This window comes from Anser cygnoides, chromosome 3 (genome assembly GCF_040182565.1).
Source record: "Anser cygnoides isolate HZ-2024a breed goose chromosome 3, Taihu_goose_T2T_genome, whole genome shotgun sequence".
NCBI classification, from domain to species: Eukaryota; Metazoa; Chordata; class Aves; order Anseriformes; family Anatidae; genus Anser; species Anser cygnoides.
The window spans coordinates 122,892,313-122,916,874 of record NC_089875.1 but is presented as its reverse complement, the minus strand read 5'-3'; the positions used below and the strand labels follow the sequence as shown (position 1 = coordinate 122,916,874).

General features: G+C 74.5%; 6 protein-coding genes across 15 annotated transcripts; 3 read left to right on the top strand and 3 right to left on the bottom strand.

Annotated features, from left to right (window-relative positions):
• Positions 1-198: 198 nt before the first annotated feature.
• Positions 199-3,222, top strand: PREB (prolactin regulatory element binding). 2 transcript variants are annotated; one of them, XM_066995276.1, is made up of 9 exons: positions 200-405; positions 1,103-1,295; positions 1,408-1,619; positions 1,735-1,815; positions 1,900-2,024; positions 2,223-2,396; positions 2,467-2,539; positions 2,626-2,785; positions 2,903-3,222. In XM_066995276.1, the coding sequence occupies exons 1-9, from the start codon at positions 271-273 to the stop codon at positions 2,995-2,997; spliced, it is 1,248 nt and encodes a 415-aa protein (XP_066851377.1). In that variant the 5' UTR covers positions 200-270; the 3' UTR covers positions 2,998-3,222. The 2 variants fall into 2 exon arrangements, with proteins under 2 accessions (XP_066851376.1, XP_066851377.1); XM_066995275.1 differs by having other exon boundaries at positions 199-405; positions 1,735-2,024.
• ABHD1 (abhydrolase domain containing 1) lies at positions 3,201-5,885 on the bottom strand. Of its 2 annotated transcripts, XM_066995278.1 has the most exons (9): positions 5,745-5,885; positions 5,514-5,674; positions 5,268-5,435; positions 5,155-5,200; positions 4,962-5,074; positions 4,718-4,891; positions 4,592-4,640; positions 3,654-3,819; positions 3,331-3,576 (listed from the first exon to the last, which is right to left on the bottom strand). In XM_066995278.1, the coding sequence occupies exons 1-9, from the start codon at positions 5,844-5,846 to the stop codon at positions 3,359-3,361; spliced, it is 1,197 nt and encodes a 398-aa protein (XP_066851379.1). In that variant the 5' UTR covers positions 5,847-5,885; the 3' UTR covers positions 3,331-3,358. The 2 variants fall into 2 exon arrangements, with proteins under 2 accessions (XP_066851378.1, XP_066851379.1); XM_066995277.1 differs by lacking the exons at positions 4,592-4,640; positions 4,718-4,891 and having other exon boundaries at positions 3,201-3,576; positions 4,962-5,200.
• Positions 5,886-6,053: 168 nt separating this feature from the next.
• CGREF1 (cell growth regulator with EF-hand domain 1) lies at positions 6,054-8,218 on the top strand. The gene is made up of 5 exons (XM_066995286.1): positions 6,054-6,590; positions 6,907-6,978; positions 7,151-7,221; positions 7,324-7,448; positions 7,527-8,218. Exons 1-5 carry the CDS (start codon positions 6,502-6,504, stop codon positions 7,953-7,955), a joined length of 786 nt encoding a protein of 261 aa, XP_066851387.1. The 5' UTR covers positions 6,054-6,501; the 3' UTR covers positions 7,956-8,218.
• Positions 8,219-8,226: 8 nt separating this feature from the next.
• Positions 8,227-10,761, bottom strand: KHK (ketohexokinase). 6 transcript variants are annotated; one of them, XM_066995281.1, is made up of 8 exons: positions 10,575-10,761; positions 10,361-10,477; positions 10,128-10,262; positions 9,501-9,573; positions 9,237-9,383; positions 8,914-9,002; positions 8,584-8,741; positions 8,227-8,456 (listed from the first exon to the last, which is right to left on the bottom strand). In XM_066995281.1, the coding sequence occupies exons 1-8, from the start codon at positions 10,709-10,711 to the stop codon at positions 8,227-8,229; spliced, it is 1,086 nt and encodes a 361-aa protein (XP_066851382.1). In that variant the 5' UTR covers positions 10,712-10,761. The 6 variants fall into 6 exon arrangements, with proteins under 6 accessions (XP_066851382.1, XP_066851381.1, XP_066851383.1 ...); XM_066995280.1 differs by lacking the exon at positions 10,128-10,262 and adding an exon at positions 9,955-10,089 and having other exon boundaries at positions 10,575-10,753; XM_066995284.1 differs by having other exon boundaries at positions 8,293-8,461; positions 10,575-10,754.
• A 552-nt stretch (positions 10,762-11,313) lies between these two features.
• Positions 11,314-17,072, top strand: LOC106049906 (cGMP-dependent protein kinase 1-like). 3 transcript variants are annotated; one of them, XM_066995256.1, is made up of 19 exons: positions 11,803-12,366; positions 12,444-12,610; positions 12,921-13,034; positions 13,104-13,209; positions 13,684-13,747; positions 13,828-13,905; positions 13,976-14,064; positions 14,207-14,272; positions 14,359-14,406; positions 14,951-14,995; positions 15,134-15,272; positions 15,347-15,477; positions 15,550-15,639; positions 15,853-15,994; positions 16,119-16,282; positions 16,350-16,466; positions 16,569-16,631; positions 16,703-16,778; positions 16,848-17,072. In XM_066995256.1, the coding sequence occupies exons 1-19, from the start codon at positions 11,942-11,944 to the stop codon at positions 16,932-16,934; spliced, it is 2,211 nt and encodes a 736-aa protein (XP_066851357.1). In that variant the 5' UTR covers positions 11,803-11,941; the 3' UTR covers positions 16,935-17,072. The 3 variants fall into 3 exon arrangements, with proteins under 3 accessions (XP_066851359.1, XP_066851358.1, XP_066851357.1); XM_066995257.1 differs by lacking the exon at positions 15,550-15,639 and having other exon boundaries at positions 11,802-12,366; XM_066995258.1 differs by lacking the exons at positions 16,119-16,282; positions 16,350-16,466; positions 16,569-16,631; positions 16,703-16,778; positions 16,848-17,072 and having other exon boundaries at positions 11,314-12,366; positions 15,550-15,637; positions 15,853-15,990.
• Positions 17,073-17,075: 3 nt separating this feature from the next.
• On the bottom strand, positions 17,076-24,484 carry EMILIN1 (elastin microfibril interfacer 1). The gene is made up of 7 exons (XM_066995250.1): positions 24,056-24,484; positions 21,744-21,869; positions 19,022-21,150; positions 18,400-18,507; positions 18,260-18,277; positions 17,906-18,040; positions 17,076-17,628 (listed from the first exon to the last, which is right to left on the bottom strand). The coding sequence occupies exons 1-7, from the start codon at positions 24,226-24,228 to the stop codon at positions 17,297-17,299; spliced, it is 3,021 nt and encodes a 1,006-aa protein (XP_066851351.1). The 5' UTR covers positions 24,229-24,484; the 3' UTR covers positions 17,076-17,296.
• Positions 24,485-24,562: the final 78 nt, after the last annotated feature.

Here is a 24,562-nt window from a genome sequence, read left to right as displayed (position 1 = left end):
GGCCGGGGGGGGAGCGGGCGATGCCGGGCAGGGCGGCGGGGCCGGAGCTGAGCGGGGAGCGCGGCCCCGAGCCCCCGCGGCCGGCAGCGTTGCGGGGGGTTCGCCCCGGCCCCGCCCGGTGCTCCCCGGTGCGCGGCGCTCCCGCCCTGCGCATGCGTGGCCGCGGGCGGGACGGCGGGGGCGGGGCGTAATAGCAGGGGGCGGGGCGTACGGGCGGGGGGCGGGGCTTGGTGACGCACGGCGCGGGGGCGCTGACGTGTGCCCGCAGCCATGTCGCCGCGGCGGGCGGCCGAGCTGTACCGCGCGCCCTTCCCGCTGTACACCGTGCGCCTGCACCCGCGCCGCCCCATCGCCATCACCGCCGGCGGCGGCGGCGCCGCCAAGACCGGCATCCGCAATGGCGTGGTGCGGGGCCGGGACGGGCTGGGCGGTCTGGGGCCTGCGGGCGGGGGGCGGGGAGACGGGGTGGGGGGACCGGGGAACCGAGGCCGGGAGCGGGGTGCCGGGATCGGGGCGCCGAGGTCCCGGGCCGGGATGGGGGTACCACGGTAACAGGGCTGCGGAGCCGGGATGGGGGAAGTGGGACCGGGGTACCTGGGTACCGGGGCGGGATGGGGGTGCTGGGATCGGGGTACCGGGATGGGGGTACCGGGGCTTCGGGGCCGGGATGGGGGTACCAGGGTACCTGGGTACTGGGCCGGGATGGGGGTACTGGGATCGGGGTACCGCGGTACTGCGATGGGGGTCCCGGGGTACCTGGGTCCCGGGGCCGCTATGGCGGTACCAGGATGGAGGTCCCGGGGTACCAGTCCGAGGTGGGGGTCCCACGGTAACGGGGCTATGAGGCTGGGATGGGAGTACCGGGGTACCTGGGTACCGGGTAGGGATGGGGATACCAGGGTACCAGGATACCGAGGCTGGGATGGGAGTCCTGGGACCAGGATGGGGGTACCGGGATACCTGGGTACCGGGCCAGAATGGGGGTCCTGGGGCCGCGGGGCAGCCCGGCTGAGCGTGGGGCGGTGCAGGGGCACCGGGTGGGCCGCCCCCCCCAGCCCCCTGCCGGTGCCCAGCCCTGAGGCCGCGCTCGCCCTGCCCGCAGCACTTCCTGCAGCTGGAGCAGGTCGGGGGGCAGCTCAGCGCCTCGCTGCTGCACTCGCACGACACCGAGACCCGCGCCACCATGACCATGGCGCTGGCGGACGACTTCATCGCGGCGGGGCAGGACGCCGACTGCCACATCCTGCGCTTCAGCCTGCAGCCGCCCCCGGGGCGCGGCGCGGCCGGACGGGACGGTGAGAGCCTGCATCCCCCGGGGCAGGGGCGGCGTGGGGACGGCGCGGGGCCGGGAGCTCCGGGCTGCCCCGCGGGGCTGCGTCAGGGTCAGCACTGCCTTCCCCGCTGCAGCCAGTGGGGAGAAGGGGCCGCGGAAGCGGAAGGGCCCCAGCCCGGCAGCGCAGGGCGACACGCAGAACCAGACGAGCGAGGTGACCGTGGAGAGCCTGCACAGCGTCCGCACGGATTTCAGCCCCGACGCCCTGCAGAAGGCCGTCCGCTTCAACGCTGACTGCTCCCTGCTCGTCACCGGTGGAGCCGATGGCTTCCTCCGCCTCTGGGAGGTGGGCACGGGGCGCGGGAGCCAGGGCCAGGCGCTGCCTTGCCGTCACGCTGTGTGGCTGGCAGGGAAGACTTCACCCATGGGCCGCGGCTCCGACACGTGCTCTATTCTCACAGTTCCCCAGCATGAAGAAGACGCTGGAGTTCAAAGCCCACGACGGGGAGATCGAGGATATCGCGCTGGGCCCTGACAACAAGGTGGGCGGTGGCTGGGAGGCGGCAGGCGGCAGCAGCCTGCCCTGGCCCCGCGGCTCGAGTCCTCCTCGCACCTCCTCTGCGCAGGTGGTGACGGCGGGACGGGACTTCCAGTGCTGCGTGTGGCAGCGGGACCAGCTGGTGACGGGGCTGTGCTGGAACGAGAACCTGCCTGGCATCCCCGACAAGGCGTACCGCTACCAGGCCTGCCGGTGAGGGCCCCGACACATGCTGATGGGGGCTAGGTCCAGGTCTGGGGAGGGGATGGTCCTGGACCCCCAAAGCGCCCCAGTCCTGCCACTGGGGTCAGCGGTGGCGATGCCGAACGTAGGGACGGCCCCGACGCTCCCCTTGCAGCTGCGAGGAGCAGCAGTGCCGGCACCGGGTCAGCCTGTGCTCTCCTGCGGCAGGTTCGGGGCGGTGGAGGACAACGCCGGGGCGCTGCGGCTCTACACGGTGCAGGTGCCCCACAAGCGGGAGCGCCGCCCCCCGCCCTGCTACCTGACCAAGTGGGACGGGAGGAGCTTCCTGCCGCTGCTCACGCGGCCCTGCGGCAGCGAGGTGGTGTCCTGCCTCTCCGTCAGGTACGGCGCGGGGCTGGGTGCGGGCACGGGGCTGTGCTGGCTCCCGCTCACCGTCCCCCTGCCTCCGCAGCGACTCGGGCACGTTCCTGGGGCTGGGCACCGTCACGGGCTCTGTGGCCATCCACATCGCCTTCTCGCTGCAGGTGAGCAGGGGCGCGGGGAGGGGTGCGGGGGTTGCCCTGCCCCTAGGGCTGAGGTGACCGGGCCGCCCTCCCTGCTACCCCTGCAGAGGCTCTACTACGTGAAGGAGGCGCACGGCATCGTCGTCACCGATGTCGCCTTCGTGCCCGAGAGCCAGCGCGGGCGGGAGCTGCTGGCAGGTAACGAGGCCGCCCTGCTCAGCGTGGCTGTCGACAGCCGCTGCAAGCTGCACCTGCTCCCCGGCCGACGTAGGTGGCGCAGCTCCTGCACCCGTGTCCGCAGCGGGGCCGCGGCAGCCCGTCCTGCATGCACAAGAGGCAGCAGGACCCCCGGGCACCCTCCTCAGGCCCTGCTCTCCTCCGCAGGCTCCCTCCCCGTCTGGCTGCTGCTGCTGCTCTGTGCCGGGCTCATCGTGGCCACCATCCTGCTGCTGCAGCTCGCCTTCCCTGGCTTCCTCTAGGCCCCGGGGCCAGGACTGACCCCCCCGCGACACCCCCCGGACTGCGGGGCAGATGAGGGACCTGGACCCGGACCCAGCCGCCCTGTTGGCGCTGGGCACCGGCCGGGGGGAGCGTGCTGGGCTGCAGTGCGGCGCAGGGCCGGCCCCGGGGCGCAGCGTGCCGCCGGCTGGGCTGGGTCCAGCCCTCTGCCCCACTGCCCCCATTAAACCCGGAGCGTGAAGGCAGCGCCGGCCCCGTCTGTGCTGGGGCAGCGGGGGGTGGGGGGGTGCAGGCAGCTCAGCCCTCCCCGTGCTCGTGCTCTGTTCACCCTGCCTGGCTCACGGCCACGCTGCTGCAGCGCGAGTGGGTTTATTGGGGGTGTCAGGCAGCGTCCTGCCCCGCAGCCCCATCCCCACCCTCCTCTAGCTGCTGGAGCTCCTCGCCGTGCTCGAAGACGGCGGTGATGAACTGGGTGAAGACGCGGTCCATGTAGGTGCCGTGGCGGGGGAAGAGGCCCTCCAGGAAGCCGATGTGGCCGCCGTGGGCCGTCACCAGCAGCGCCACGTGGGGCAGGCGCCAGGCGGCCTCCACCGGGATGGCTGCGAGGTGCCAGCGGGCGGGGGTCAGCCGCTGCCACCCCCAACGGGGCCAGCTCCAGCCCCCCGGCCCCGCTCACCGTGCAGGGGGGAGAAGGGGTCGTCGGAGGCGTTGAGGCAGAGCAGGGGCACGCGGATGCGGTGCAGCCGGCGCGCGGGGCTGGCTGCCCGGTAGTACTCGCTGCAGCTGCTGTAGCCGAAGGCAGGCGCCGTGTAGCGCTCGTCGAACTCCCGGATGGTGCGAGCCTGCAGCGGGGGGACATCGGGCACTCAGCCCCAGGCACGAGCACAGACTGCTCTCTGAGAGCAGCCCTGCACAGAAGGACTTGGGGGTTCTGGAGGACAAAAAGCTCAACGTGAGCCAGCAGCACACTCGCAGCCCAGAAGGCCAACCGCGTCCTGGGCTGCGCCAACAGAGGAGTGGCCAGAGGGCGAGGGAGGTGACTGTCTCCCTCTGCTCTGCCCTCGTGAGCCCCCACTTGGAGCGCTGCGTCCAGGTCTGGGGCTCCCAGCACAAGAAGGATGTTGATCTTTTAGAACAGGTCCAGAGGAGGGCCACAAAGATGATCAAGGGGCTGGAGCACCTCTCCTAGGAAGAAAGGCTGAGAGAGCTGGGGATGTTCAGCCTGAGGAAGAGAAGGTTCCAGGGAGACCTCACTGCAGCTTTTTGGTACTTAAAGGGGGCTTATAAAAAGACGGAGAGCAACTTTTTGCTCAGGTGGATAATCATAGGACGAGAAGGAATGGTTTTAAACTAAATGAAGGGAGATTTAGATGAGAGGTTAGGAGGAAATTCTTCAGAGGGCGGTGAGGCACTGGCACAGGCTGCTCAGAGGCTGTGGGTGCCCCGTCCCTGGAGATGTCCAAGGCCAGGTTGGACAAGGCCTTGAGCAACCTGATCTGGTGGGTGGCATCCCTGCCCATGGCAGGGGGTTGGAACTGGGGGGGCTTTGAGGTCCCTTCCAACCCAAACCATTCCGTGACCAGGTGCCACTTGGGCCTCGGGGGTGGGCTCCACCTGCAGGATGTGCTCCATGTCCACCTTGTCCCCGATCACCGCCCGGTGCCTGCAATGAGCCTGGGTCAGTGACGGGTGGTGCCGCTGGTGCCCCCCGGTCCTGGCGTGTAGCCCCCTGCCCCCCACCTGCGGACGAGCTGGCAGAGGCTGGCGGCCAGGCGGCGGTTGAAGAGCAGGGCGTTGAGCGGCTGCTCCAGCGACACTGTTGACTCCAGGGGGTCCCAGCAGGGGGACACGGCCATGGCCGCCACCAGCCCCGCTGCCCGGCCCCTCCGTGCCAGGTAGTTCAGGAGCTGCATCCTGTGCCAGCACCGGCATCAGGGGGGGCCGCGGCCACCGTCATCCCCGGGGCGACCGCCCCATCCCGTACCCGCCCAGGGAGACGCCGGCAGCCAGCAGCGGGGCGTGCGGGTACCGGCCCCTGATGTGGGCGACGGCCGTCTCCAGGTCCTCCGTGTTGCTGGCGCAGAAGGTCCGGGGGGTCTGGGCAGGGAGGGGCACAGCCGGGTTTCGGCCCTGCAGCGCCCCTGCCCCGCGGGCGGGGGGCTCGGGGAGGGTCTCACCAGCAGCTCCTCGCCCCGGCAGCCCCGGTTGTTGAGCACGACGGCCCTGGGGGAGAGAGGTGTCAGAGGGGGCAGCGGGGCGGTGGGGCGGCTCCCCCTCCCCCGGCACTCACCTGTACCCGGCGCGGGCGGCGCCGTGCACCATGTGCAGCACGTAGCTGGCCTGGCTGCTGCCCGCCAGCCCCGGCAGCAGCAGCACGGTGGGGCGGGCGGCGGGCAGGGCGCAGCCATCGGCCCAGTCGAGGACGAGCTGCCCGCCGTCGGGCGTGCGGATGGACTCGCTGCGGGGCGGCGGCGTCAGGCGCGGCACGGCCCGGCACGGCCCGGTATGGCTCGGCCCGGCCCCGCCGCGGGCTCACCTGCGGTAGCGGACGGTCGGGCAGGACTGCAGCAGGGCGCGGAGCACGGTCTGCAGGCGGCCCTCGGGGCACCAGGCCGTGGGGCGGAACGGGGCCCGCACCGCCGGGCAGCGCCGCCGCAGGAAGGCGACGAGCCGCGGGCCGCCGGCCAGCACGGGGCGCTGCGGGGAGAGCCGGGGGTTGTCAGGGGGGTCCCCGCCGCCGCCGCCCCCCGCCCGGCCCCGCGCCCACCTTCGGCGCCCCCGCCCAGCAGAGGCCGAGCAGCGCCGCGGCGGCGGCCGCCAGCAGCAGCGGGGCGAGGGCGGCGGCACCGGGCGGCTCCTCCGCCGACATCGCGGCCCGCCGGGAACCGCGGCCCCGCCTGCCTGCCCGGCCCCCCCGCCCCCGCCGCGGCCCCCGCCCCCCCGCCCCCGCGGGCCCCGCCCCCGCCCCCCCGCCCCCACCGCGGCCCCGCCCTCTGGTCCCGCCCCTACTCGCCTTGGCCCCGCCCCGAGCCGGGCGCGTGTGGCTCCGGCGGCCATCTTTGTGCCGGGCACACCCGAGGGTACCGGTTAACTCCCGCGCTGCTGGCGCGGGAGGGGCCCCGCGGGGCGGCGACGTGGCCCCGGGGCGGGGCGGGCTCCTCGAGCGGCCCCGGGAGCCGAGCCCGGGGCCGGGGGAGCGGGCGCGGGGCGCCGGGGGGCGGGCGCGGCCGTGGTGCTGCGGGCGTGCGGGGAGGCTGCGGGGAGCGGGGGCAGCGGGGCGCGTGCGGGGCGCGGGGCGCGGGGCGCGCACACGGTGCGCGGCGCTTGCGGGGCGTGCATGGGGTGCGCGGCGTGAGCTCCGTGCCCGCAGCCTGCGCGTGCAGTGCCGGTGCCGCCGTCCCGCTTCGTCCCGGGGCCCGGCGGGTGCCACGCGCCGCTGCCGCCCCCGCCCCGCTCCGCGTGGCAGCGCCCCGCGTGGGCCCGCCCCCGCCCGCCCCCCCCGGCCGCTGTGCCCCGGGTGCGCGATGGGGACCCCGCGGGCGGCCCCGCTCCTGCCGCTGCTGCTGCTGCTGCTCCCCGCCGCCTGCGCGGCCCCGAGGGACGGGGGGCACAGGTACGGGGGGGTGCCTGGAGGGGGGGCACGGCGGGGGGGTCGGGGTGCAGGTGGGGGCACAGAGTGCCGTGGGTGTGGGTGAGATGCGAAGGTGCAGACGGCGTGCGGGGGGGGGATGTGGGGGGCGCAGGGCGCACAGGGAGGGGAGCAGCTCGGGGCTGCGGTGGCCGGGGGAGGGGGGGGCATGGTGTGGGTGCGTGGGGCGCAATGCTGGGAGCCTGGCGGGGGCAGAGGGGCCCCGCTGCTGCCCCCACCCAGCGGCACAGGTGACCTAGTGACGGACATCCCCCCCCCCCCCCCCCATTTCCCGCCCCAGGCCAGAGGCTCCCCCAGCCATGAGGCCCGATCCTGGTCCTGACCCGCTGAGCCCGGAGCCTCCCGCGCTGCAGTGAGTGCCTGGGGGTGGGGGGGAGCTGCTGCCCAGGGCGGCACGGGGGGGACACCCAGCCGGGGGGAGCTGCGGGGCACAGGCACTGCCTGGCCGGCCGTGGGGCAGGGGAGTCCTGGGGCAGGCTGTGGGGCAGGGGCAGTGCACGCATCCCCAGCCCCGATGCCCCCAGGCTGCTGCAGAGTGCGGTGAGGAGCCTGGGGCAGCCGGAGCAGGACGCAGAGGACATGACACGGGAGCAGGGTAAGGACAAACAGTGTACGTGGGGCTGGGGTGCCTCAGGGGGCTGGGACATGTTGTCCCAGCCCCACGGAGCCTGGCCCCATGGCGCTCTGCACCCCACAGCCCTCCTGTACCTCTTTGCGCTGCATGACCATGACCGGAGCGGGCGCCTGGACGGGCTGGAGCTGCTGCAGCTGCTGGGAGCGGTGCTGGCACAGGGGGGCACGGGGCAGCCCAGCCCTGAGGCGGTAGGTCCAGGGGGGCCTTGCACCCCGTGGGGAGCTGGGGGAGTGGGACAGGCTCTCACCCTGTCCCCATCCCCACAGGTGGCTGTGCTGGTGGACCGTGCCCTGGAGAGGCAGGACCGCAGCGGGGACGGGCTGCTGGACCCCCCCGAGCTGCTGCTGCCTGGCTGGGAACGGCGACCTGCAGGGGAGCTGCCGGTGGGAGCGGAGGTTGGCCAGGAGGGGATGATGGGGGGACACATGGAGGGGCCCGGGGGAAGAGTGGAGACACCCACGGTGGATGAGATGCCTGGAGTGGGTGTGGGGGCAAGCAGCCCAGAGCCTGGCCCAGCAGAGGGGCAGGGGCTGCCAGACAACGCTGCCCACCCAGAGGGGCAGGGAGACCTTGGGGCTGGAGCCCCCCAGGGTGAAGTGATGGAGGTGGAGGGAGCGCCCGAGAATGAAGCCCCCAAGGATGAAGTCCCCAGGGCAGAGGCAGCCCCCGCTTGGGAGGACCCTGGAGAGATGTAGGTGGTAGGGGGCTCCAGGCAGGGCTGTGACCCTGGCGCTGTCGTGGTTCCCTGCCCCCTGCTGGCCCCAGCGATGCTGCCCCGCAGGCTGTGGGGTGCAGTGCCCCAGCTGAGCAATGGTTTGGGTGCCTGCTTGGGGCAGAGGGGTTTGGGGTCCCCCACACGCCTAGGGCAGGGCCAGCTGCAGCAGGTCCCGGGGGGGCCAGGACACACGCGTTTTCCCCTGTAACGTGGCGGGACGAGGAATACAGGAGCTGCCACTCACGCTGTGGTCACTGCGGTGGTGCTGGTAGGGTGGGGGCATGGCGCTCCTCAGGGCCTGGCACCAGAGACAGTGGTGGGGCACCCAGGAACTTTATTGGGAGCAGGGCGAGGGGGGCCAGGCTGCGGGGTGGGGGGCAGTGGCAGCCGCACGTGCGGCTCAGACGATGCCGTCGTAGCCCTGGATCCCGCACTTCTTGCCCGCGATGCGGCAGCCGAAGTTGAGCGCGTCCTGCAGGCTCTGCCCTGGGGACGGGGGGGAGTGAGGGGATGGGGAGCGCGGGGGATGCCGGAGGGCAGGGGGGACGCTGGGGTCACGGGGGGCTGCTGGGGGATGTGGCCCCCCGGCTCTGCAGGGCCATGCCCACCTCCCGAGAGCGCGAAGATGACGGCAGCGTTGAAGGTGTCCCCAGCCCCCAGCGTGTCCACCAGGGTCTCTGGGGGGCAGGCGTCCGCGTGCACCAGCTCCCCGCCGGGCCCCATGGCGTCGGCCCCCTCCTCGGCCCAGGCGCAGATCAGCGTGGCCCTGCGGGGAGGGGGCGCCGGGGTGGGACCCCAACCCCAACCAGAACCGGCCCCTGCCCCCCACCCCCTCCTGTCCCCGTGCCGCACCCGCAGCCCGCCCCCCCCCCCCCGCGCCCCCTGCCCCACACCCACCTGCGCCCCCCCGGCCCGGCCCCCCGGCCCGGCCCCCTTACCCTGGCTGCACGCGGCTGCGCAGCCCCCGCAGCGCCTCTGGCGCCGACCGGTACCCGAAGTGCTTGGCCAGGTCCTTGCTGATGAACACCTGCGGGGGGGTCAGCGCCCGGCCCCCGGGCACGGCCCCCCCCGGCACGGCCCCTCCGTGCCCCGGAGGCGCCCCCGACCCCCGCGGGGCAGCCCCAAGCCCCGCCCCCAGCCCCGCCCCCATACTGACCCCGCCCCCAGCCCCACCGAGACCCCTGGCCCCGCCCCCTCCCCGTAGCCCCGCCCCCAGCCCCAGCGGACCAATCGCGCCTCGCGGGGGCGGGGCGGGCCGTACCACGTCGCCGTGCGCCAGCAGGGGGAGCAGCTCCTCCCGCGGCTTCTCCACCTCCACCGAGGTGCGGATGCGCTGCGCCGGCGGCAGGGCCCGGTTGTGCTCCTCCACGCGCTGGATCATGCGCACCTGCTCCGACGCGTTGCGGGCCTGCGGGCGGCACCGGCCACGTGACTGCGCCGGCCCCGCCCCCTCCGCCCCGCCCTCTAGGGTGGCCCCGCCCCCTCCGTCCGGGGCCCCGCCCCCCGGGCCCCGCCCCCGCCGCACCTCCCAGTGGATCCAGTGGTACCGATCCAGGTCGACGCGTGCGAAGTCGCGGGCCGTCACGTCGGGCAGGTTCCTGTGGGGCCGGCCGTCAGGCGGGGCCGGGCGCGGCGGGCCCCCCCGCGGACGAAAGGCAGCCCCGCGCCTCGACTCTGCCCCGGGCAGAGGTCCCCCCTCCGCGGGGCGGGCGGGTGAATGATTAACGGCGCCGCCGTGCCCCGGGGCGACCTCGAGGGCAGCGCGGGGCCACCAGCCCTTCGCCCGCAGCGGGGCCGTGCCGCCGTCCTGCGGCGTGGGACGCAGCTGGGCACGATGCTGCCGCCAATCACGGCGGCAGCGGGGGGGTGATTGGGGGCTGTGGAGCCCGGGGACGATTGACAGCGATTGTGTGTGCGGAATCACGGAGAATCACCCGGTCAGGCTGCCCTGGCGGCTGTGCGGGGCGCGACACCCTTACGTGTCGTAGAGCACAATGGTCCGGGAGCCGCTGGCGGCGTTGACAACGCAGCAGGCGCATGGCACGTCCCCGCGGGGCTGCCAGGCCACGTGCGTCACGTCCACACCCCGGCGCTGGAAGTCCGCCACGATGAAACTTGGGGGACAGAGAGCAGGGTCAGGGCGGCCACGCACCCGCTGGCGTGCAGGATGGTGCGGGTGCCCCGGCTGGCGCTGGCGATGACGACGGAGGTGGGCATGTGGCCGCCGGGCTGCAGCACCGCATGGCGCACGTCCACGCCGCGGCGCCGCAGGTCTGCCAGGACGAAACTGCCGGGGCGAGACACAGGGGCCGCTGCAGCGTCACGGCGGCCCCGGGACCCCCCCGGGCTGCGGGGAGCCCCGACCCTGTCCCCGCACCCACTTACTCGGCAGCGTGCCCGGGGGCCAGCGAGCCCATGAAGGCGCAGGGGGCTCCCAGCAGCGCCAGCACCGTGCACGAGTTGGAGGCGTTCCCGCCCCGCTGCCACCGCTGCGACAGGCACCTGCAACGGCACGGCTCGGCTCGGGACCGCTCGGCTCGGGCACGGCTCAGCCACGGCCCGTCCCGGCTCGGCACGGTCGGCGCGGTCCCCGCGGTACCTGGTGTCGGTGTCCTCGGCGGGGTACGCCTCCACCACGCTGATGATGTCCAGGCACACCAGCCCCACGCACAGGATCCGCTTCTCCGCCGCGGGGCCGGCCCCGGGGTCCCGCAGCGCCGCCGCCCCCGCTGCCATGCTGGGCGCCGCCGGGCTCTGCGCGCTGCGCCCCGCTCCGGGACCGCACCGGCACCGCCCCGGCCCCCGCCCCGCCCACCGCCCCGCCCACCGCCCCGCCCCGCCAATCAGGGCCCGCCGCCCGGCCACGCCCCTCCCCCCCGCCAATCACAGCCCGCAACCCCGCCCGGTCCTCCCGAGAGGGGCGTGGTCGGCAGGAGGGCGGGGCCGTTCGGGCCACGCCCCTGTGGCCACGCCCCCAAGGGTGCCCATGCGCGCGAGTGGCCCGTGCCGGGAGCGCGCGGGAAGGCCCCCCCCCCCCCCCCCCCCCCCCCCCCCCCGGAGCGGGTGCGCGGGCACGCGCCGTTCGTGTGCCCGGCGGGCACGCCTCGTGCACGTGCACACCTCGCAGGGGCACTGCCCGCGTGCACAGCTGCCCCCGGCACCTGCACGGCCCCGCGGGGCGCGGGGGGCACAGGGTGGGTGCATCGTGGGTGCGGGGTGGGCGCACCGTGGGTGCAAGCTGGGTGCAGGGTGGGTGCAGGGTGGGTGCGGGGTGGGTGCGGGGCGGGCGCAGGTCAGCTGCAGGCTGGGTAAATCGTGGGTGCAAGCTGGGTGCAGGGTGGGTGCGGGGTGGGCGCAGGTCAGCTGCAGGCTGGGTAAATCGTGGGTGCAAGCTGGGTGCAGGGTGGGTGTGGGCCAGGTGCACGTCGGGTGCATGTCAGGTGCAGGGTGGGTGCATCGTGGGTGCAGGCTGGGTGCAGGGTGCGTGCAGGTCAGGTGCAGGTTGTTGCAGGCCTGTTGCATGGTGGCGCAGGCCGGGTGCAGGGTGCGTGCATGACGGGTGCCTGGTGGGTGCGGGCCGGGTGCGGGCCGGGTGCTGCGTGCTGGGCGCAGCTCGGCACGTGCCTCGGGGGAGCGCCGTGGGCAGGTTAATGTGTCACGGGGCTGGGTGCAGCGGCCTCGCGGGTAGGGGCAGGCGCAGGAGGGTGCATGGCACAGGTAGGGGCCGTGCGCGTGGCGGGGCACTGGGCCAGCCCCAGTCAGTGGCCACGTCCCGGGGCCGAGTGTGCGTGTGGGGGCAGTGGCCATGTGTGTGTGTGGGGGGGGGGGTGTGGAGGGGGGGGTGCTGAGCCCTGTCCTGGCCCCGGCCCGGCGGTGCAACCTTTGCTCGGGCAGGGCGTGCCGGGCGCAGCACCGTGCGGCTGCAGGGCCTGGCCGGGTGCACAGGCTGCGGGTGGGGGTCCGGGCATGGTGGGGAGCGCTGCGGGCACCGGTGGTGCCAGGCGTCCCCAGCCGCATCACGCCCAGCTGTGCCCAGGTGTGCTGAGCCGTGCGGTGTGCGGCCCTGCCCCGTGCCGCGGGAACCTCTCCCTTCTCCCCGTGGTGCTGGTGCAGCAGCCACACCGGGTGGCACCGGGCAGCCCCCTGCCAACGCTGTGTGCCCCCCCCCAGGCACGGCAGCGGTGCGGGATGGAGCGGCAGCTGCGGGAGCTGCGGCTGCAGGAGGAGCGCGACTTCCTGCAGCGCGTGGCGCGGGGCTCGGGCGATGCCAGGGCGCTGCCGGACACAGAGCCACCCCCGGGCTGGCCGCACCGTCGGGGCACCGCCATCGTTCCCGAGCCCCTCTCCAGCGACGCCCTGCTCCAGCTGCCCGGTAGCCCCCCGTCACAGAGGTACCTCAGGAGGGGCAGAGGGGGTGCACGAGGGCCAGGGCTGCCCCACCACTGTCCCCGCGTCCCCCTGTCCCCAGGGACCTCAGCCTGATCGCGGAGGCCATGGGACGCAGCGACTTCCTGCGGCGCCTGGGCGAGGGCTGCCCCGAGGCGCTGGCCCAGAGCTTCGTCCCCGTTCAGCACGGCCCCGGGGACACGGTGCTGGCCGAGGGCGACGAGGGCACCGCCATGTACATCGTGGCAGGTGGGAGCGGGCACGGGGCGCGGGCTGGGGTGTGCACGTGCCCGCGGGGGTGTGCATGCGTGGGGGCACGCATCTGGGCGTGCTGCACCTGCCGTGGGCACCAGTGCCCTGTGCATGCACGCGTGGGGCTGCGTTGCCCCTTAGCGGCCGCACATACCCTTGCACACCAGCTGCAAGTGCACCCACTGCGGGGGCTGTGACACGCACGTGTGTAGGGTGCGTGTGCAAGGCCACCTGCGTGCATGTACACATGCCCACACGTGTGTTCGTGCACGCGCGAGGCCGCCTGCTCCGTGCTGCCTCCCTGCAGAGGGGCAGCTGAGCGTGACGCAGCGGGGCCGGCAGCTCCGCACGCTGGGGCCGGGTGATGTCTTCGGGGAGCTGGCCATCCTGTACCACTGCAAGCGCACCGCCACCGTGCAGGGTAAGGGCCGAGCCCCCCGCTCTGTCCCCCCCCCGCTCCCAGCCCCCCCTGACACCCGTTGTGCCCCAGCGCTCAGCCCTGTGCGCCTCTGGGCCATCGACCGGCAGCGGTACCGCGCCATCACCACCAGCAGCGCCAAGCAGCGGCGGGCCAAGATCCTGGACTCCCTGCGAACGTGAGTGGGGCCCCTGCCCCCTGCCCCTCCGTGGTACCCCCGGCCCCGCGGCCAGCCCTGAGCCTCGAGGTGCCATCCCCTCTCATCAGCCCTGGCCGCAGAGCCACTGCACAGCCCTGGCCTTGTCACTGTCATCAGGCCCATCCCCACCCCGTCCAATCCCCATCCCATCCCATCCCATCCCATCCCATCCCATCCCATCCCATCCCATCCCATTCCCATCCCCCAGCCCAGTCCCAGTCCACCTCCCCATCCTCGTCCCCAACCTCGTCACCGTCCCTGCTCCTGTCATCATCCTCACCCAACCCCAGCCCCAGCCCTGTCCTGCCTGTGGCTGCGCCGGGCTCTGGAGCTCGGGGAGGATGCAGGGCTCAGGGTGCAGGACACAGGGTGCAGGGTGCAGGGCTCAGGGTGCAGGGCTCAGGGTGCAGGCAGGGCTGCAGCGGCCCCGGGCCCAGCCACCTCTCGCCGCAGGGTGCACTGGCTGCAGGACCTGTCCGACAGCCACCTCTCCAAGCTGCTTGATGCCATGGAGGAGGTGCGTGCATGGGGAGGGGGGGCGTGCGGGACGGGGTCCTCTGCCCAGCGCAGCCCCGAGCGCCCCATCCATGCCCGCAGTGCTCCTTCGCACCCGGCCACGTCATCATCCGCGAGGGGGACAAAGGGGAGAGCTTCTACATCATCCTGAAGGGCCAGGTGGGTGCAGCGCCGCGGGGCAGGGCCGTGCCCCCCGCCCCGCTCAGCCCGGCCCCGCGTCCCCTCGCAGGTGCGGGTGAGCCGGCGGGTGGACGGGCAGGAGAAGCTGCTGCGCGTGCTGGGCGCCGGCGAGCACTTCGGGGAGCTCTCGCTGCTGGAGTAGGTGCCCTGGGGCCGCAGGCAGCTCGTCTGCGCTCCGTGCATGTGCCCGCACGCCTGCTCTTGTGCACGTGGAGCTCTCGCACCTGCTCCTCCGCGCACACCCCTCTCCTCCTCCGTGACCACCGGTCTCTCCGTGCAGGAACATCCGCCGGACAGCGACCTGCCAGGCGCAGGGACACGTCACCTGCATCACGGTGGCCAAGGAGTGGGTGTCCCCGTGTCCTGCAGCCCATCCCCGTCGGGGCACGGCCGGGACCTGCCTGCCCCACTGACACCCCGCTCTGCCCACAGAGACTTCCTGGAGATCATCCCCTTCTGCCCCAGGCACGACTCAGACGCGTGAGTGTCCGTGCCCCTGCGGGGTCCCCACGTGGGTGCTGGCTGGGTGGGTGCTGGGCGCCCGGCAGGGACGGCAGCAGTGACGTGGCGCCAGCAGCGGGTCCTGGACTCTGCCCTGGGAGCACCGCCAGGCACAGGCACCGTCCTGCTCCCGCCGAGCCCCACAGCACGGCCCCGGCGCGTGCTCACCATGGTGCCACGTGTGGCCCCATGTGAGGTGTCCAGAATCCCAGCCCCCCCCCCCCCCCCCCCCCCCCCCCCCCCCCCCAGCCCCCCAGGCTGGCTGAGGCTGGGGGCACCCCTGGGTGTCCCTGTCCCATCCTCCCGCCAGCAGGGCCACCCCAGCAGGGTGCCCAGCCCCACGTCCAGGCAGCTTTGGGTGATCTCCAAGGGGGGGGTGTCCCCCCCATGGACCTCCCACAGCCCCTTCCTGGCCTCACGCACGGCCCCGGGTCCCTGTGGGGTCCTGCCGCGCCGTGCCCGTCCCAGACGGGCTGGGGGGCTCCTGGGCTGCGGGCTGAGCCGGGGCTGCTTCTCCCTGCAGAACCGCGGCTGCGACAGAGGTGCTGGCCCCAGCGGACCCCAGGCGGTCAGTGTGGGACGGGGATGGGGCTGGGCACGGGGATGGGGGTGCAGGTGGGGACGGGGACAGGGGTGGGCATGGGATTGGGACGGGCAGGCGGCCGCTGGTGCTGGTGCTGCAGGGCTGTGGTTCCCCCCCCCACAGGGGCTGGGGGTCCCCGAGCCTGCGGCAGCCGTCCCCGGCGGTGCGGCTGGAGGACCTGGTGGCCGTGCGCTACGAGGAGGGGCAGAAGCAGGGGCAGCGCGTCGTCCTGGGCACCGGCGGCTTCGGCAGGGTCGAGCTGGTGAGAGCCAAGCCTGGCCTGCGGGCACCCCCTGCTGACCCCGTCCCGGTGCCCACGGCCAACCCTGCCCGCAGGTGCGGTGCCGCGAGCAGCTCTTCGCGCTGAAGCGGATCCGCAAGGACTGGGTGGTGCGGACGCAGCAGCAGGAGCACGTGCGCACGGAGCGGCGGGTGCTGGCCCAGAGCCACTGCCCCTTCGTCGTGGGGTGAGCGGGGCCGGCAGCGCGGGGCCGGGCTCAGTGCCACGCCGAGGCACCGCTGACGCTTGCCGCCCGCAGGTTTTTTGGCACCTTCCGGGACAGGCAGCACGTCTACCTGCTGCTGGAGTTCTGCCAGGGCGGCGAGCTGTGGACCAAGCTGCGCGAGGTGTACGGGGCCGGGGGGCACGGGCTTGGGGCGGGCAGGGATGTGCCGTGCTGCGTCACGATGTGCTGTGCCGTGCCGTGCTGGCCTGTGCCGTGCTGTCCCTTGCTGCCTCGTGTGGTGCCGTGCTGTGCCGTGCTGTGCCATGCCATGCCATGCCATGCTGTGCCGTGCCGTGCTGCACCGCACTGTGCCGAGCACGGAACCCTGCCCTGCAGGCGCTACTTTGAGGAGCCGGTGGCCGTGTTCTGCTCCGCCTGCGTGGTGGAGGGCCTGGAGTACCTGCACAGCCACGGCATCGTCTACCGCGACCTGAAGCCCGAGAACCTCATGCTGGACAAGCAGGGCTACGTCAAGCTGGTACCGGGGCGGGCTGGGGGTGCTGGCACGGTGCTGGTGCCGTGGGGGGGCAGCGGGGGGGCAGCAGCGAGGGCGCTGCGGGTCCCTGCGGGCGTGGGGCCGGCTGAGAGCTCCTGCACCGCAGGTGGACTTCGGCTTCGCCAAGGAGCTGGAGCGCGGGGAGAAGACCTACTCCTTCTGCGGGACGCCCGAGTACCTGGCGCCTGAGATGCTGCGCCACGAGGGCCACGACTTCGCCGTCGACTTCTGGATGCTGGGCATCCTCATCTTCGAGATGCTGGTGGGCAGGTGAGCGCGCCCTGGGGCCGAGCCCACCCGCCCCCGCGGCCAGGCCTGACGCCCCCGTGCCCCGCAGGGCCCCCTTCCACAGCGCTGACCCCCAGAAGATCTACAGCCGCATCCTGGACGGCATCTTCTCCTTCCCTGCTTTCCTCAGCGAGGCCGCCTGCTCCCTCATTGCCAAGCTCTGCAGGTCTGGGGGCCGGGGCGGGGGCTGGGGGTGCAGCCCTGTGGGTGGGGGTGCCCTGGGGAGCCCCATCCTGCGCCCCCTGCCCCATCCCCGCCCCTTTCGCAGGCGCCGTCCGGGGCAGCGCCTGGGGAACACGGCCACCGGCATCCGCGGCATCAAGAAGCACAGGTGAGGGGTGGGGGGGGGAGGGGGGGGAAATGCTGCCCCCCGGCCCCTCCTGCAGCACCCCCCCCCCCCAGGTGGTTTGGGACCCTCAAGTGGAAGAAGCTCGCCCTGCAGCAGCTGGAGGCGCCCACCCTCTGGCTCATCAAGCAGGTGCGGCCGGGCCTTGGGGGGGGGGGGGCACGGGGCAGGAGGGTCCAGCACTGACCCCCGCACCCCCAGGGCCCTCCCTACACCAACTTCAAGCGGTTCTCGGTCGACCGGACGCCGGCAATGGACGAGCTCTCGGGGTGGGATGAGGATTTCTGATGGCAGCCAGACCCCCGGCCTGGGCACCCCCCACCCCCCCGCTGCGGCACTGCCGGGCCCAGGGCAGTGCCCAGGGGCTGCCCCCGGCCCACGGGGGGCAATAAAGCGCGTGGGGGGCAGGAAGGAGGCGGGAGACAGGGGTACAAAACCCGGTGCCGCATCTTTATTGTGGGGGGGGCGCGGGGCGGTGTGGGGGGGCCGGGGCAGGTGGTGAGGGACGCGTGGCGGTGTGGGAGCGAGGGTGGGGGGTGCTGATAAATAACGGGACGGGGGGAGTGGGTGGGGCCCCGCGTGGGTGCAGGGGGACGTTGGGGGGGTCCAGGAGCCTTGGGGTGGAGAGGGGTGGGTGTGAGGGGGGGCGACTAGGGGCCCTCGGCGTCGTAGAGCAGGGCACCGCTGAAGACGGTGAGGGGCTCGTCGGGCGCGTGGGCCAGGCGCCCCGCCACCAGGTCGACGCAGAGCGTCTCGCCCGCCTCCAGCGGCAGGATGAGGCTGAAGACGCCCAGCGAGCCGGGGCTGGGCTGGTGCTCGGCCACGGGCTGGTTCTCCAGCCCCTCGGGCTGGTACCCGGCCGAGTCCAGGCGCGCGATGCCCTGGTTGGAGCGCGACAGCACCGCCTCCAGCTTCTCGCCCTTGTGCCCCGTCAGCACCACGCTCACCAGGTACCGGCCGCTCAGCGGCGCCGTGAAGGTGCCTGCAGCAGCGGTGTCAGTGCAGGGCGGCCCCTGGGCCCCATGGTGCCCCCAGCAGGAGCTCAGCCCCCCCCACTCCCCACGGCCATCATCGTGTCCCCGAGCCACCCTGCAGCCCCTGGGTTGCCCGATTTCACCCCAAAGCCATCGCTGCGCCCCTGAGGACACCCCCACCCTTCATGGCACCCCAGGCCCGTGTTTCACCCGTGCCCACGCAGCCCCTACCCACTCCACAGCCCCCCCCCCCCCCCCCCGGCCAGGCGCGGGGCCGGCACTCACCCGTCTCGGGGTCGTAGGCGCCGCCGTCGTTGAGCAGGACCTGGTCGAAGGGGACGGTGCCCGGCTCCGTGCGCTGCGTGCTCAGGGCGGCCGAGAAGGCGATGTGGGGCACGGAGCCCGGCTCCCCCACGGCGCCTGGGGGTGGTGTCAGGACGGTGCCCCCACGGCACCCCCAGACCCCTGCACTCCCGCCCCCGCGACTGCACCCATGCCCCACGTCCCCAGCCCCTCCGCCTCCATCACCCAACTCCCCCTGCCCCAGCGGCCACTGCAGCCCCCCCCCCCCCCCAACACCCATCCCGCAGCCCCCTAACCCCCGCCCCTCGTACCCCCCCCCCCACACCCCGGCCCTACCTCTCTCTCCTTGCAGACCTGCAAGGGAAGGGACAGACGGCACTGTAGGGTGGGCAGGCGGCACGAGCCTGGCCACACCAGCACCAGGCAGGCACAGCCCCACTGCCGGAGGCTGCCGGGACACAGGGGCTGCTCCGTACCTGGGGGGCCCACGGGGCCTTGTTCTCCGTCCTTGCCAGGAGGCCCAGAGGGGCCAGGGGGGCCCATCTTCCCCATGGGGCCCGCAGGTCCGGGGGGCCCAGGGGGGCCTGAGGGAAGGGGGGCGGGTTAGAGCCCTGTCCCCTCACCCCACAGCCCAACGTCCCCATGACTTGAGGCCCCCATGTCCCCACGCACCAAGCCTCATGCTCCCGTAACTTGGGTCCCCATGTCCCCACGCATCCCAGCCCCATAGCCTGCAGCCTGGGGTCCTGTGCCCCCTCACCCCCATACCCCACAGCCCCAATGCTCAAAGCCCTGGGACCTGGCATCCCCACACCCTCACGCGTCACGGCACTGTGATCGTCCCCGTGCTCCGTCTTCAGACCCTGTCCCTGCAGCCCATTGCCCCTTGTTCCCCCATCCCCACCTCCTGCAGCCCCCTTCCTCTGTACACCCATGCCCCATCCCCACGTGCCCTTTTGCCCCTTCCCGTGTCCCCTTCTCCCCCGAGCGGTGCCCCATTCTCCCAAACCCCATGCCCTCTTTTCCCCAACCCCACGCCCCCTTCTCCCCATCCCCGTGCCCCCTCTCCCCGTCCCTGCTCCCGCGGTCGCCGCGCACCGGTCAGGTCCCTGCTCGTGAGGTCGAGCATCTCGGCGCGGTGCTGCTGGAAGCTGGCGTTGAGGGCGCCGAGGCGGTTCGGGAGCTGCATCGCCTTCTCCAGCAGGGCGCTGTGGGTGCGGGCTGTGCCGTTCAGCTCCCGCAGGGCATTCCACAGCCCCGCCACGTGCCGGCCCAGCCCCTCGCGGACGCCACGCAGCCCTCCCGACACAACCTCCAGCTGCTCGCAGACGCCCTCCAGCTTGGCCACTCTGGGCTCCAGGCCGGCCGGGCAGCCCCCGGGGCCCGCGCGCACCAGGTCCCGCACCAGCCCCTCCAGCCGCTCCTCGCTCTCGGCTGCGCGCTCGGCGACCTCCGCCTGCACTCGGTCGAGCTCCGCGGCCAGGCGGTCCTTCACGGCGCCCAGCTCACGCAGGCCGGCGTCATGCTGGTCCACGGCGTCCTGCAGCTCCTGCACCGTGGTGTTGAGCAAACCGAAGAAGAGCAGTGCCTCCGACAGCTCGCCCTGCAGCGTCTGCAGCTCCCAGGGCGTCGTGCCTCCGAAGACGCTGAACCCCTCCAGCGGCTCCTCTGCATCGGGCGCCGTGGGGTCGGGTGCAGGGGGGCCACAGGCGTCGGTGCAGGCGCCCACCTCCTCCCGCAGCCGCTCCAGCTCCTCCCGCAGCGGGGAGCAGGGCTGGGCGCAGGCACCGGTGGTGCTCAGCCCCTGCAGCTCGGCCTCCAGCTGCCCAAGCCGGGCGCCCGTCCGGTTGCGGAGCTGCTCCAGGTCCCTGCGGGTGTCCTCCAGCGTCTGCCCACCGGGGCTCCCCCCTGCCTCCAGCTGCCCCAGCCGACCCGCCAGCCGCCCCAGCGTCTCGCCCTGCTCCCCCACCAGCTCTCGCAGCGCCTGCAGCGAGCTGCCCGGCCCGGCCCCGCTGGCCCCCAGCTCCCGAAGGCCGGAGCTGAGGGTGCGGAGCTGCGCCTCGTTGTCCTCCACGCGCTGCTCCAGCCGGCTGAGCGCGGAGCCGTCCTGGCCGTCAGCAGCGGGCTCCGGGCAGGGCCGCCCGCAGCGCGCCAGCACCCCCTCCAGCTCAGCCAGGCGGGCGCCACGCTGCGCCCCGCTCTCCGCCAGCCCCTCCAGTGCCCGGCTCAGGTTGGCCATGTGGCCCCGCAGCCCCTCGGTGTCAGGGGGCCCGGGGCCAGCCCGCGTGGCGTTCAGCCGCCCCTCCAGCTCTGACAGCCGCCGGGCCAGCACCGGCCCCGGCCCCGGCCCCGGCCCCAGCACCGTGCCGCGCGACCCCTCCAGCCCGTCCAGCCGCCGCTCCAGCTCGGCCACGCGCCGGCGCAGCTCGTCGGGCGGCGCGGCGGGGGCCAGGCGGGTGCTCAGGCTGCTGACGTGCCGCTGCACAGTCTCCACCGCCTCCCGGTTGCGCTGGTCCACCGAGCTCACCAGCTTCTCCAGCGCCCTCATGCGCTCCCGGTCCTCCGCCTGCTGCCGCCGCAGCCCCTCGGTGCCGGCCAGGCAGGCGCTGCAGGAATCCTGCACCCGCTGCTCCAGCTCGCGCAGCAGCGCGGCCCCCGCCAGGCCCCCCTCCGGGGCCGGGCTCCCCCCGAAGCCATCCCGCTCCCGCTCCAGCTCCTGGCTGCGGATGCGGTCGTCCAGGCGCTCCAGGTGCTGCTGGATGTGGCTGAGCGTCTCCCGCACGTCGGGGGGCGCGGCGTCGGCGGGTGGGTGCTTGCCGTTTGGGCTGCCCTCGGCCACCTTACGCAGGTCCTGCAGCAGCTTCTCCTGGCCCGCCTGCACCGAGGCCTGCAGCTCCTCCAGCTGCTTGCTCAGCCGCCGCACCTTCTCCTCCAGCTGCTGTACCTTCTCCGCCTCCCCACCGCCAGCGGGCTCCGGGCTCCGCGGGGCAGTGCTGCCCCGGCCCCCCCCGGCGCTGCCTTCCCCCCCCAGGCCGCTGAGCTGGTTGCCAAAGCCAGAGAGCGTGGGGCGGCCGGGCCGGGGCCGCGGGCGGGTGGTGGTGAGGGGGGGCCCCTGCGCCGGCCCCTCGGAGCAGTCCTCACCCGAGTAGCCCTGGCAGCACCGCCACTCCAGGTCCGACACCGTCTTGTGGGCCACCTTGTAGCGGGGCCGCAGGAAGCTGCGGTACCTGCGGGCAGAGGGGATGCTGCTGACAGGGGCGGTCCTGGCCCCTGCTGCCCCCCCCAGCCTCCACGTCGGTCCCTGCCCACGGAGGCGCTGCAGGAAGAGGCTCGGGGCCGGGAGGAAAACCAAACCCAGGCTGCGGGCCGGCCCAGGCGGCGCGACCGCACCAGGCTCTTGCACAACCGGGCTGGCCGTGGCCACGCTCGCTGCCCTCCAGGGGGCGGCCCCTGCACATCCTGCCTGCCCCCCCGGACTGGGCTGGCACCCAGCACCACGGCACCCGGTGCTCTGCTCTGTGGCTGCCCGAGTGCAGGACGCGGGCCCTGGGCAGAGCCCCTGGCCCCCAAACCATGCCCCAGGCGGCGCGGGGGTCCCTGGCCCTGATGCTGAGGGGCAGTTGGCCGGGGGGGGGGACAGCGGCGCCACTGGAAAAGCCGGGTCGGGGCAGGTCAGGCGCCGGCCACGAGCCGACGAGACCGCGCTCTTGCAAAAAAGTAAACACATCCCGGGGCCGATAAACAGCCGCGCCGCTGGGGGCCCCGGGCGCTGCCCCCCGGCTCCTGGTCCCACGCCCCCGCCCTGCCCGGCCCCACTCACGTCAGGACGCGGGGGCACTGCAGCTGCCCCCAGCCGCAGGGCTGGTAGTCGGGCTTGACGAAGCTCTCGACGCCGTCCTCCACCACGCAGCTCACGCTGCGCGTCACCACGTAGGCGCACCAGTTCCTGCAGAGAAGGCGTCAGGGCCCCGCACGGCACGCACCGGAGCCCCCGGCACACCCCGGGTGTCCCCCCACACGCACCAGGCACCACCGCGGGATCCCCCCCCCGCAGGTGCCCGCGCTGCCGGCCCCACCGGTAGCAGCCGTCACAGCCCAGTGCTGTGGGGTTAATGGGCCGGATCCTGCCCCGCCGCAGCCCCTTCACCTCTGCCCAACCCCACAGCCCCGAGTGCCGGGGCCCTTTGAGGAGCCGCGGAAGGGGCCGGTGGCACTGCGGGGAGTGACCGCAGCCCTCACGGGGCCACCCGCACCCAGTGAGCCCTGTGGGGACGGGGACAGGGACCCTGCTCGTGGGTGCAAGGGGTGGCCAGGTGAGCGTGTGGGTGCTGCGAGGCCCTGCACGCTGCAGGGGTGGGGGGGCTCTGGCCCCATGCTGCTGCCCTGCGGAGCCAGGCTGGGCCGTGTCCCCCAGCCGCCTCCCGGCTGTCACTCCTGTGCCCCCCCCAGCCTGGAGTTCACGAGTGGGGGACAAAGCCCCGGCGCCCGGCCAGACCTGACGGCGAGACCCTGCCTGGGGGGCACGCCTGCCCCACCCCGACCAGGCTGTGGGGCGGGGCCCCACGGGGGCTGCAGCCCCCAGAACACGCAGCGGGGCCCCTCGGCTCCGTACGGGGTGTGGTGCCCGGGCTGCGGGGCGGGACCCCGGCCCCCCGGCCCACCCCAGGGAGCGGGACCCCGGCCCGGCCCCACGCAGCGCGGACGCCCCAGCCCAGCCTTATATGGTCCGAGCCCAGAGCAGCCCCACACGACGCGGCCCCCCCGGGCAGCCCCCCACAGCGCGGACCCTGGGCAGCCCCGGCCCCGCTGCGGGCTCCCCGTGCCGTGCGGTGCCGTGCCGTGCTGTGGGGTGCTGTGCTGTGCCGTGCGGTGCCGTGGAGCTGAGCAGTGCGGGGGCCCCGCAGTGCCGCGGCCGGTTCCCGTCAGCCCGGCTGGTTCCCCTCAGGCCCCGGCTGGATTCCAGCTCCTCCCCGGGGGCCGCCGGGAATTCCTGCGCCGACGGCCCCCCCTCTTCCCCCTTCCCTTCCCTTCTCTTCCCTTCCCGGCCCCCCCGCTCCCCCCCCCCCCCCGTGCCCAATCATCCCTGGCTGATGGTGCCCGCGGGGCCCAGGCCCCCACTGCCCACCCTGGGGCTGCATCGGGGCACATCCACGTCCTGGGGACAGGCCGGGAGCCCTCCCAAAACCGCAGGGCACGGGGACGGGTCCCCGTGCCCCCCATCCACGGGGACTGCCTGCCGTGACACTTGAAGCAGAGGGACCGGCCCCGAGGCGCACAGATGGGTTCTACATCCCCCGAGCCATGGGCACAGGGCGCTGTGCATCCCAGCCCCTGGGGACACCCTGCTACGTCCCCAAAACCGCGGGTAAGAGCCCAGCCAAGTCTGCGCTGTGCCACCGCGCTCTGTGGGGCCGCGCGATACCCGGCCCATGTGCGCCCTTCCCAGGCAGCCCCACACCAGCAGCCGGGTCCCGCGTGGAGCAGGGTCCCACCAGCCCCTGCCCCAGGGTGCTGGGGCTGCCGGGGGGCTGCCGTGGGGCTGGGGGGACACATTCCGGTGCAGCTCCACCCCACGCGGCCACGCTGATGTGGCTGCGGCGAGAGGGTGACCCCCGGCTCCGGTGCGGGGCCAGCCCCGCAGCCCCAGCCCCGACCCGGGGGCAGGCACGAGCTGACCCCACGCCGCCCCCCGCCGCCCCCGCCGCAGGGCACGGCACGGGCGGGGGCTGTCGGGGCCCCTCACCCGCCCCCGCTGCCTGCTCCGCCCCCCCCGGCACGGGGACCCCGCAGCGGGGCGCGAGGCGCGGCTGTGCGCCCGGGATCCCCGGCACCCGGCGCTCGCGGCCGGGCCCCCGCCCCCGCTCCCCGCGCCCGTCGGGCCGCAGCCCCCGCCCCGCGCCCCCCGCGTGCCCCCGGGGCCCGTTATCCCCGCGCGTGCCCGCGGGACGGGGCAGCCCCGGGGCAGCATCCTTCCCGCACGGCTCCCGCCGCCCCGTCGGCGCCCCCCGGCCGGGCTCCCGGCGCTGGACGTGCGGCCGTCCTGCCGCTCCCGGGGCCCCCCGAGGGCTGCGGGGCGGCGGCCGTGCCCCGGGGGCTCCCCCCCCCGGCCCGCCCGGCGGTCCCGGCTCCTACCTGTGCCGGCTGGCGGCCCGGGCACCGCCGTGGGCCGCGGCGGGGCCCTGCGGGGCCGTGGCCTGGGCCGGGCTGAGCGGGGCGGCCCCCCCGGTGTAGAGGCTGTACCTGGGGGGGAAGTTGGCGGCCAGGGCCTGGGCGGCCAGGAGGCACGGCCAGAGCCAGGGGGCCATGCTGGGCGGGCGGGCGGCGCGGCGCGGAGCGGCGGGCACGGCCCAGCTCAGGAGCGCATGGCGCGTCCCGTCGCGGCTCCGTCCCTCCCGGCTCTGCGGCGCGGCTCGGCACGGCGCGGCTCTGCCCTCCCCTCGGCCAGCCCCTCGCCGCCAGAGCCGCCCCGGCGCTGCCGCCCGACGGGGTCCCCGGGGCCCCCCGCTTCCTGCCCGCCTCGGCCTCCGCCGGGCACCGCCGCGCGCCGCCGGCCCCCGCGCCTGCCCCCCGCCCCCCGCCGCCGCCCGCACATCTGCTTCTCGTTAGGCTGGGACACCAGCGGGGACGGGGAAGGAGGGA

Coding starts and splice junctions, on each gene's coding strand:
- LOC106049906 (XM_066995256.1), top strand. CDS start 11,942: ATGGTGGGGAGCGCTGCGGGCACCGGTGGTGCCAGGCGTCCCCAGCCG. Junction 14,407..14,950: donor CCCAGGCACGACTCAGACGC/GTGAGTGTCCGT, acceptor TTCTCCCTGCAG/AACCGCGGCTGCGACAGAGG. Junction 16,779..16,847: donor CCCTCTGGCTCATCAAGCAG/GTGCGGCCGGGC, acceptor CCGCACCCCCAG/GGCCCTCCCTACACCAACTT.
- KHK (XM_066995281.1), bottom strand. CDS start 10,711: ATGGCAGCGGGGGCGGCGGCGCTGCGGGACCCCGGGGCCGGCCCCGCG. Junction 10,478..10,574: donor GCCGAGGACACCGACACCAG/GTACCGCGGGGA, acceptor GTGCCGTTGCAG/GTGCCTGTCGCAGCGGTGGC. Junction 10,263..10,360: donor GCCCCCGGGCACGCTGCCGA/GTAAGTGGGTGC, acceptor TCGCCCCGGCAG/TTTCGTCCTGGCAGACCTGC.
- ABHD1 (XM_066995277.1), bottom strand. CDS start 5,846: ATGTCGGCGGAGGAGCCGCCCGGTGCCGCCGCCCTCGCCCCGCTGCTG. Junction 5,675..5,744: donor GCTGGGCGGGGGCGCCGAAG/GTGGGCGCGGGG, acceptor CTCTCCCCGCAG/CGCCCCGTGCTGGCCGGCGG. Junction 3,820..4,961: donor GCCGGCGTCTCCCTGGGCGG/GTACGGGATGGG, acceptor CCCCCGCTGCAG/GCTCGCACCATCCGGGAGTT.
- CGREF1 (XM_066995286.1), top strand. CDS start 6,502: ATGGGGACCCCGCGGGCGGCCCCGCTCCTGCCGCTGCTGCTGCTGCTG. Junction 7,222..7,323: donor GGACATGACACGGGAGCAGG/GTAAGGACAAAC, acceptor TGCACCCCACAG/CCCTCCTGTACCTCTTTGCG. Junction 7,449..7,526: donor GGCAGCCCAGCCCTGAGGCG/GTAGGTCCAGGG, acceptor CCATCCCCACAG/GTGGCTGTGCTGGTGGACCG.
- EMILIN1 (XM_066995250.1), bottom strand. CDS start 24,228: ATGGCCCCCTGGCTCTGGCCGTGCCTCCTGGCCGCCCAGGCCCTGGCC. Junction 21,870..24,055: donor CGGGCCGCCAGCCGGCACAG/GTAGGAGCCGGG, acceptor CCTTCTCTGCAG/GAACTGGTGCGCCTACGTGG. Junction 18,508..19,021: donor CACGAGCAGGGACCTGACCG/GTGCGCGGCGAC, acceptor CCCTTCCCTCAG/GCCCCCCTGGGCCCCCCGGA.
- PREB (XM_066995275.1), top strand. CDS start 271: ATGTCGCCGCGGCGGGCGGCCGAGCTGTACCGCGCGCCCTTCCCGCTG. Junction 406..1,102: donor CCGGCATCCGCAATGGCGTG/GTGCGGGGCCGG, acceptor CCCTGCCCGCAG/CACTTCCTGCAGCTGGAGCA. Junction 2,786..2,902: donor GCACCTGCTCCCCGGCCGAC/GTAGGTGGCGCA, acceptor TCTCCTCCGCAG/GCTCCCTCCCCGTCTGGCTG.